This window comes from Lactuca virosa, chromosome 7 (assembly GCF_052849685.1).
Source record: "Lactuca virosa cultivar CGN04683 chromosome 7, Lactuca_virosa_CGN04683_v6, whole genome shotgun sequence".
Classification (NCBI taxonomy): domain Eukaryota; kingdom Viridiplantae; phylum Streptophyta; class Magnoliopsida; order Asterales; family Asteraceae; genus Lactuca; species Lactuca virosa.
The window spans coordinates 101,333,216-101,343,772 of record NC_136432.1 but is presented as its reverse complement, the minus strand read 5'-3'; the positions used below and the strand labels follow the sequence as shown (position 1 = coordinate 101,343,772).

General features: G+C 31.7%; 2 protein-coding genes across 2 annotated transcripts; both read left to right on the top strand.

Moving 5' to 3' along the window:
* The first annotated feature begins 5,816 nt into the window (after positions 1-5,816).
* Positions 5,817-7,261, top strand: LOC145126978 (uncharacterized). Its single transcript, XM_079062238.1, has 4 exons — positions 5,817-5,944; positions 6,222-6,430; positions 6,542-6,820; positions 6,957-7,261. Exons 1-4 carry the CDS (start codon positions 5,817-5,819, stop codon positions 7,259-7,261), a joined length of 921 nt encoding a protein of 306 aa, XP_078918364.1.
* Positions 7,262-7,726: 465 nt separating this feature from the next.
* On the top strand, positions 7,727-8,158 carry LOC145126977 (uncharacterized). The gene has a single exon (XM_079062237.1). It carries the CDS (start codon positions 7,727-7,729, stop codon positions 8,156-8,158), a length of 432 nt encoding a protein of 143 aa, XP_078918363.1.
* Positions 8,159-10,557: the final 2,399 nt, after the last annotated feature.

The window sequence follows — 10,557 nt, the reverse complement described above, 5'->3', positions numbered from 1 at the left end:
AATAGCGTAGATAGGACAATTAAGTGGTTGTTGAAAAAAAATGGATTCGTCTATAGTGATTCGAACCTGCGTTCCAGAAAATTTATTCACCATCCAACTCCTGAACTCCTTATTTTATTTATTTGTTTTAAAGGGTTTTTGGCCCGATATAGAGTAACTCTCTCAAATTAAAGGTTATGGGTTCAAGTCTCACTAAGAGACATATGTGATGTTTAAGGTGCTGTTTGTTTTTTTTTTATAAAAACCTCTTCAAACCACTTATTGCTGCGCGGCTCAGCACAAGCGCAACACTTTCCCTCTCGCAGCAGTTTGTTTTTTGGAAGGCTTCAGACTACAAAACCTCTGCGCGTGTGCTGCGTGGCGCAGCACTTGACTTGCCTCTTCTAACATCTTCAGCTTTCATTTTTTCCAAGTGTTTTTTTAGGAATTTTTATATAACTTTTTTGTATAACTTTTTTTTTTTAAACTTTGATTTTCTTAAATTTTTATTTACGGATGTGATACAATTTATTTTTATAGTTTCCACGATTTTTTTAACTTGATTTTTTTAATTTTTTTTACCGTTTTATTAATAATATTTTCAATTTCAGTTGCATCTTTTTTAACGTGTGTAATTTTTTACGAACTTTGTAGACATCGTTTGCGATACTTTCTTAATTTTTTTATTATTTTCTTTTTTAATGTTTTTTAAAATTAGTTTTTTTTTCTAGAATAAAACTATTAGCTTCTTTTACATTTTTTTAAGTTTTTTTTTTTTAAAAAAAGTTTTATATTTTTGTTTTTTACATGTTTTTTTTTTATTATTATTTCAATGTTTTAAGACTAGAATTATTAAATTTCGGTGTTGAGAACTATTTTCAGTTTATAAAATTAGTTTATTTAAATTTCAGTTTACTGCAGCAGTCTGCAGATATTAAAAACAAACATGCTTCTTATTATAGGCCGCAGCCGTTTGTTCCATCTCTTCTGCTACAGAGGATTGCAGAGGTGGTCCGCAGACTTCATGAATTTTCGCTTTGAAAAAACAAACATCACCTAAGAGTACGTTAGTTTGTTGTTTAAAAAAAAGATTGGAATGCGCGCGCGGACACACACACACACACACACACACACACATATATATATATATATATATATATATATATATATATATATTTCCCGCTCCAATCTTTAAAGTGAAATACCAACACTCCCTTCTCCTTAGCCGTTATCCTTATGTTACGATGTTACGATTACGATGTTTCTTCACATTCTTCTTAATTAATTCTCCCTTCATTTTACCTCTGATCCTTCTCTGATGTTTCTTCTTCTCCATTAAATCAAAATCAAAATTCAAACTCGTAACATGAATTCAGGTATATTACATTTTCCCCTAATCTTCAATATCAATCATTTTCTTCCTCTCTTTTTCTCCCGCTTCCAACGACCTTAATGGTGAAACCTTCAATATCAATCGTTTTCATAATGTACTTAACAATCTCGATATTTATACTATAGAGATTCCATCCAAGCCATTCGAAAATCAATAATCGGCCCATTCCGTTTTGGAAGGGCTTCAGGTTAATTTGTAGGTTTTTATGGTTCGATAAGATGTACAACTGCCAATGTATAGATTTAAATCAAAATTCAAACTCTCCCAAATGAATTTAGTAGGTTACATTTTCCCCTAATCTTCAATATCAATCATTTTCTTCTTCACTTTTTCTCCTACTTCCAACGACCTTAAGGGTGACACCTCCACCCACTGAATCAGGTATACTAGGGCTTTAGTTGAATTGGGACATTTATCACATTGTTCTTCCCAACCCATTTTTCTTCTTACATCTTTGTTGCAGGTAGGGTTTTAATTAGTTTAGACAACATGTATGCTCACCAGTTCAATTCTGAAATGGTGTGCATAATGGTCTTGTGCTTGGAGATGCAGTGCTGGTAATTTACTGTTTCTTTCTACTTCCACTTTACACCTCAACTGTTTGATACAATGCCCAAGTCCAAGTCGTGTTAAGAGTTTTCTAATTTTGTTTAAGAAATTAGCTCATCATTTACTCTGTATTTGGGAATTCATTCTAATGTATAACATTTACGAAATGTTATTAGCACATTTGTTCTTCAACATCCTTTATCACATTGTTTTCATCCATCTTATTCAAGAAAAACATAAAAATAAAAATAGACAGGTTTTTTGATTTTATTTTTCATGGCTAAGCTTCAAGTCTCCATTTTATGTGGGATAACAATGAACTGTTGATTATACCTTTGAATGTAGCTAAAAATTACTTTGATCTGCATATGTAAATTGCTAAAAAAATTTCTAAAAAATTAATTTGTTTACTTTTGGTTTAGCTGCAATAGACAACTAGAAGTGAGTCTTTGACTTTTGAATTTGTTGATTTACCCCTGTTTCATGACAACTTTGATGCTTGTATCTGCTTCTTTTTTTTCATTTCTGAACTTGACATAAATAGCATATGATAGTGAAGTGTGGTGTTATCAAAATGTTAAATTTTGACCAAACGCCTACTCTCAAATGTAGGAGTCAAACTTTTTGAAGGAGATGGTAGAATTCTGGGCACATCGTCCAAATATCCCTGGACAGGTAAAACTTTCATACAAAATACAATGTCCTTGGAGGAGGGTGAAATGACCATTTTACCCTTTTTCACTTTATATTGTTTGAGTGTGTGTCAATTTAGGAGTTGGTTATAACCTCAAATGAGGCTTTGAGCTTGGAAGATCTACTTAAGCGTGTAGTTATACTTGGGGGAGGGTGAGTTTACCATTTTACCATTTTACCCTTTTCATCTGTATTTTTAGTTTCTCAGCTTCATTAGATCAGTAAATTTTTATATATTGGATTGGATCAGGTATATTGTTGTTGAGTTTGCTTCAACTTGGTGTGGGATGGGGTCCATTGTGAATCTATGCTTCAAAAAGGAACTTCCATTAAGGTTATATATATAAAGCTTTATGAATTATGAATTCTTCATGTTTGAATATTTGATTTTATCAACCAGTTTATTTAAGTTGTCTGCTGATTATAACTTTGAATGTAGCTAAAAATTAATTTGATCTGCATATGTAAATTGCTAAAAAAAAATTTCTAAAAATTTAATTTGTTTACTTTTGGTTTAGCTGCAATAGACAACTAGAAGTGAGTCTTTCACTTTTGAATTTGTTGATTTACCCATGTTTCATGACAACTTTGATGCTTGTATCTGCTTCTTTTTTTCAGTTATGAACTTTACATAAATAGGATATAATAGTGAAGTGTGGTGTTATACAAATGTTAAATTTTGACCAAAAATCATTTATTTCTCATATTTTTTTATTATCCTACAATATTATATTATTTTACCTTATTATTTTATTTTATACGATATGTATTCAGTTTTCATAAGTTTTTGTTACTTACAGATCAATCAACCAACATTGTTCGTCAAACTGAAAATGCCCATTCATTTAATTCGTCTGGAATCCAAAATACAACCGTACAATATTCTCCTTCCTTTACAAATGTTAGAACTCCATTATCTAACATTACAAATGCTAGAACTCCGTTATCTAACATTACAAATGGTAATATTTTTTTTAAATATACTATTATTCATTTTCTATATAATCCGGATATATATATATATATATTGATTATATTTATTTTGTTCAGATAATATTAGTTTCGATAACTACGTCACTTTCAACCTACCAAACAAAAGACAGTACTATGTACTTTCAAATGATATGACATCCAAAAATGCATCTACAATAACTGGTTCTTCGTCATCAATCAAGTTAAATCCAGGATGTCATAAATTAAAAAGGAAGTCGAAACATTTATCTCCTATCCCATTGATTGATTTGACAGAAGATGTAGAAAATAAACATCAAGTCATAAATGAAAACCTAATAGTTGGTATTTCAACAGGTAATCAAATAATAATATTCATTTTCGTTTTTTTTAAATTCAATTACTGTGTTGTTTATACTTACAAAATTAACTAATATTTTTTGTACACCTTTTATGTTTACAGAATATCTGGATCATGGTGATCAAAATGTTGTATGTCAAACATTTCATGCAAAGTTATGGAGAAATGAATCCATTAGAGGTAAAGAAAAAGGGAACACAAATTATTCATTATGTTGTGGTTATGGAAAAGTTCGACTTCCAGGTTTACACAAAGCACCCCCAAGTTATGAAAGAATGTTTCAAGCAACGGATTGTAAAAGCAAACACTTCATGAAAAACATTCGACGTTACAATTCAATGTTTTATTTTACGTCGATGGGTGGTAAAATTGATTCTTCAATCAATAGAGGAAATGATCCATACATCTTCAAAGTGGGTGGTCAAAATGATCATAGTATTGGAAGCCTTTTACCAGCAAAAGGATCAGAACCAAAATTCTCTCAGTTATACATTTATGATACTGAGAACGAAATTTCAAATAGACAAAGATGCTTTGGGTATTTTTTCAAACTTTGTATTCATAATTAATTATAATATTCTTATTTTTTTTACTAATATTATGTATAAATTCAATTTTTTTAGTGGGGAAAAGGATCAATCAACATCATATGATAGTGATATTATTGAAGATATTAAGGTGATGTTGGATTCAAATAATGTCTTGGTTAGATATTATAGAATGGTAAGAGATACTTTTTAGAAAAATCCTGAAGTTGATATGAAATTACGACTTATCTGGAGAAGGGAGCGACATGGAAGAACATATAACCTACCAACTACTTCTGAGGTTGCCGCTTTAATTGTCGGTGACATTTGTGATTCAATTGAATAGAGGGATATTGTTGTTCAAACAAAAACTGGATTTCTACAACGTATCAGTGAATTGCATCCTTCATACCTTCCTCTCCAATATCCACTACTATTTCCATATGGGGATGATGGTTACAGTGTTGACATTCTTCATAGAGGTGTGTCATTTACGACCAACAGCAAGCGGGCGAAATGTACAATGAGAGAATATTTTGCTTTTAGAATTCAAGACAGAGATAATTCGTTCTCACTCATTCTTAATTCAAAAAGGTTGTTTCAACAGTTTCTGGTAGATGCCTATACTATGATGGAAACGGAGAGATTGCATTACATACGTAGGAAACAACATGTTCTTAGATACGAGTCTTATGAGAATTTATGTAACTAGAAAGCTCAAGGAACCACTAATATCTCCAATGTCGGCCAACGTGTCATATTACCTTCGTCCTTTACTGGTGGCGCACGTTATATGCTTCAAAACTATTTGGATGCCATGTCACTATGTAAATGGTTTGGATATCCGGATTTCTTCATAACCTTTACGTGTAATCGCAAATGGTCAGAGATTAAAAGGTTTCTTAAGGATACTTCACCTCAACCAGAAGACAGGCCTGATATACTATGTAGGCTGTTCATGATCAAGCTTGATGCATTTATTAAAAACTTAAGGGAGAATCACATATTTGGCAAAGTTCAAGCATGTAATTAAAATTATATTTTTTGATTATTGATAAAACATTCCTCTTATTATACTATATTTTTTATATGTTTTTACAGTCTAACCATATTTTGTTTTTTTTTTTTTTTTGCAAATTTTTTTGCAGATGTTTATACAATTGAATTTCAAAAGAGAGGTTTGCCGCATAGTCATATATGTCTATTTATGCATTCTGACAATAAGCTACCCACTATTGAATTTATCGATCCGATAATTTCCGCTGAGATACCAGACAAAATTGAAGATCCATAATTGTATTTACTTGTCAATGAGTTCATGATTCATGATCCATGTGGAGTAGAAAATATCAATTGTCCATGCATGGTGGATAAAAAGTGCTCTAAAAACTTTCCAAAACAATTCTGTAATCATACGTCTGTTGATCAAAATGGTTTTCCGTTATATAGGAGAAGAAACGATGGTCATTTTGTAGAAAAATCGGGTGTCAAGTTAGATAATAGAAATGTTGTTCCATACAACAAATATCTATTGAGAAAGATATCAGACACATATTAATGTTGAATGGTGCAATCAGTGATCTTCTATAAAGTATTTGTTTAAATACATAAACAAGGGTCCTGATAGAGCTACAGTTGCTGTTGTACGAACCTACAATGAATGTTAAAATAATGATGCGTTCGATGAAATATCTGAATATTACGATTGTAGATATTTATCTGCATGTGAAGCATCATGATGAATTTTTAAATATGATGTTCATTGCAGGTATCCTTCTGTGGTCAGACTAGCTTTTCATCTTCCTAATCAACAACAGATTGTATATGGTGAAGACGATGATATTGACGATGTTCTGGACAAACCTTCTGTTGTTGCTTCAAAGTTCACATCTTGGATGGAGTGTAATGCAATTAATAGTGAAGCACGAGAACTTACATATGTTGAATTTCCTACAAAGTTTGTTTGGATATTAAATGGTAGGTTTTGGAAGTGAAGGAAAGTAGGAAAAGTCATTGGTAGAATTCATTCGGTTTCAACTAATCTTGGCGAAGCTTATTTCTTAAGGATTCTTTTAAATAAAGTTAAAGGTCCGACGTCATTTGAAGAAATTTGCACGGTAAATGGTGAAACATATTCTTCTTTTAGAGATGCTTGTTATGCACTCGGGCTATTAAATGATGACAACGGATACATCGATGCAATTAAAGAAGCAAGTCATTCTGGATTTGGTTATTATCTATGCTTCTTATTTGCTATATTGTTGATGTGTAATAATATGTCTAAACCAGAAGCCGTTTGGGAAAATACATGGGAATATTTGGCGGATGGAATTTTATATAACCAACGACAAAGGTTCAAGTCTGCAGGTATTAAATTTTTTTTTCCTTCATTTGTATTTAAAATAATTTATTTTTATTATTCAACACCCATTAAATAATTATTAAAAATATTATTAAATATTGTATTTTATATTTTCTAATTAATTTAAAATTGTCGATGCAGACTTATCACTCAGTGAAGATGAACTTAAGAACTTAACTTTGTTCGAAATAGAACAAATTTTACTTCGAAACAACTCTACTCTCAAAAAATCCACAAAGATGCCTTACCCAGATGTTGAATCAGTTTCTTCTTCAAACAATCGTCTTATCACGGAGGAGCTATATTACGACATTTCCGTTATAAATAATGACTTTGATCGTATGTTTCTTGCATTAAAAAATGAGCAACGTAACATTTTCCTTAACATCATGAGTGTTGTTAAAGAAAATTATCTTCTTCGTTTATGGTTATATTGGAACGGGTAAAACTTTTCTATGGAAGACAATATCTGCAGCAATTAGATCTGATGGTCATATTGCTTTAAATGTTGCTTCAAGCGGTATTGCTTCGTTATTATTGCCCAGTGGTAGAACAACGCACTCTTGATTTATACTTCCATTTGAACTTACAGAGGATTATGTTTGTAAAATAAATCCAGATGGTGAGCTGGCTAGCTTATTAAGAAAAACCTCACTGATAATTTGGGATGAAGCACCTATGGTCCATAAGCATGCATTTGAAGCTTTAGATCGAACTTTGAAAATGTATTAAGCTGAGGAAATTCTACCATCTCAAATATTCCGTTTGGAGGGAAAGTTAATGTCTTTGGAGGAGATTTCAGACAGATTCTACCTATTGTTCCGTGTGGCAGTAGACAGAATATTGTTAATGCTTCTTTGAGTTCTTTATATTTATGGCAACATTGCAAAGTCCATAGATTAACAAAAAACATGAGGCTAACTGTTGGAAGGGATCAATCTGATATAGAAAAAATAAGAGATTTTGCAAATTGGCTATTGGATATAGGAGAAGGCAAACTCAGTGGTTCGAACGACGGTGAAACGATTGTCGATATTCCGGATGATATTCTCATTAATGATCCAGATGATCCTATATGTTCATTAATTGAGTTTGTATATCCTTCAATTTTGGAGAAGTATAGTAGTACAAAATATTTCCAAGATAGAGCGCTACTTGCTCCAAAGAATGAAGTTGTTCAGGAAATAAACGATCGTTTGCTTAAGAAGTTTCTAGGATATGAGGTTGAATATTTAAGTTCAGATAGCATATGTGAGTCCGAATTCGTCCATCAGAAAAAAAATTCCCTTCAAATTCACAAGAAGACAATTTCCTTTGGTCGTATGTTTTGCAATGACTATTAATAAGAGTCAAGGACAATCGTTATCGAAGGTTGGTTTGTTTCTCAAAGATCCAGTTCTTTCACATGGACAATTTTATGTCGCCTTATCTAGAATTCAAAGCAGAGAGGGATTAAAATTATTAATTTTAGATAAAGATGGTAGACACACAAATAAAACTTCCAATGTTGTTTATAAGGAAGTTTTTCGCAATTTATAACCAACTTTTTTGTAGCATCTTTTAGTCATTTTTAGAAAATCACACTTCATCCATCATATTAATTTGTTTATTTATAATTACGTATTGTATTTTGTTTATGTTAATTTCACTACAGACATGTTCTCTTTGTTTTGTATCAAATCAATTTTGATTTTTTTTTTGGGTTTTTTTTGTCATTACTCAAACGTGTGTTGCATTATATAAAGTCATGACTTTTATTAGAATGGTAAGTTATAATGGCAAAAGTAGCGTTTTAGCCAACAAACTTTTTTTCTTCCCACTCGCTCCCTTGTGGTTGTCTCATCATCTCTGTATTTTCAACAAAAATCCTGCATCAAAAGTAAGGGTTTTAAAAGTTATTTGTAATTAAATACTTACTATTTACTGTGTAATTAAATACCTACAAATCACAAAGTTATTAAAAAATACAATATTACAATTCATAAGTTTTCTAAATTAATGAAATATTATTTTATTACATAATTAAATTTTAAATTCTATTTAAATTAACATCCGTGGGTTAATGAAGCACACGAATCTGTCTAGTAGCTACTTTGTCCCGCACAAAGTGAATACCAATCTCTATACATTTTGTACGTTAATGTTGAACAAGATTGGTGGGAAGATAGACTGTCTTGACATTGTCACAGTAGACAATGGTGGCCTTCGAGAATGGGCAATGAAGCTCTCGTAATAAATTGTGAAACCAACATGTATTTGCAATGGATTTGGCGATGCCTCTATATTCTGCCTTGGCACGACAGCGGGAGACTGTTGTCTGGCGTGTGGAGGACCATGAAATAAGATTGTCACCAAGGTCGAGACAGTAACCTCTAGTTGGAGAAGAGGATTTTGATTTAGACAGTCAGATGAGGAAAATGTGATTACAGAGCGAGGTCGAATCCTTCTTTGATTGATAGAAGTAACATCAGTATGAGGCAAAGGATTGAATCGAAGGCCTAGATTTGGTAGGTCGATTGAACAAACCATTTTGAATTAAAACAAAGTAAAAACTGGACTTGGAAATAAGTTTTTTTTATAGAGAGAGAGGGAGAGGTGAGCCCCTTCTTTTTTTAATTATTAAAATAAAAAATAATTATTATATTTAAAAAAAATGAAAGAAAAATGGATTACCCAAGGGTATTATAGTCATTTCAATATTCAGACGGACCAAATATGCAATGAAACAAGTTCAAAATGACCACCAATCCAAAAAATCGGGGTTTGGACCAAAAGCCGATAAAAATGCATACCACATGGACATTTTTTCAGTTTTGTCTTGGGAATTATGTTGTTGATCATAAGCACCACAAATAAATTATTCTTTAATGATATCAACCTCACCCAATGGAACGAGTCCACATGATTTTCACCCGACTTGTCAATAAGATACCTAAAAGATTTAGGCGAGAATGCTCCATCGTCATCACCCTTCCATTACCATCTGTTACAACCCTTTGTAACCTGAAAGTTAACCAAAAAGTTGATCAAAAACTGAATATTGAGTAGCCTCCCTTCTCCGTCTCAAGTGTCTTGCCCATGTCCATTGTGGCTCCATTCCAGCTCCAAAATTAATTAGCCTTATCCATGACTAAACATTTTTTATTTGTCTATAACAGACACAAATTAGGACAATTCTCTTTCAAAGTTAAATCACCACACCAAATATCTTTCCAAAATTACATTTTGTTACAAATGTCAACCATCATTTTAAACAAATTAATCAATAAAATGCCCTTATTCCGCAACTCTGTGCCAACTTGAGAAATATTGAATCAAACACGTTAACTTTTAGCTAAACAATTTCTATTAATTAGCTTGAACTTATAACTAGATTTTATAGGGAGAACCAAAAGTAATCATATCCACTTTTTAACTATAACCATTGTTTCTTTTAACTATAACCACCATTTAGCAAGAAACATGAAATTGGTCGATCAAAACATGCAATACCAAGAATGACATAATCTTTTGATCAGTGGTGGATCAAAAAAAAACTTAGGGGTTGTACTATATTATAATATCTTCCTTGGACTTAACGTCACCTTTCGTTGTCTCAATGGATGTAACGCCGCAGATTCGGGCTAGTCAATTTAGAGACGATGAACGTAAAAAATGACTTTTTGATAGAGGATTATTTAGAATAAATAATCTTAACTAAGTTGTATTATATGTGACAAGGTTTCCGTACATATAAAGAACG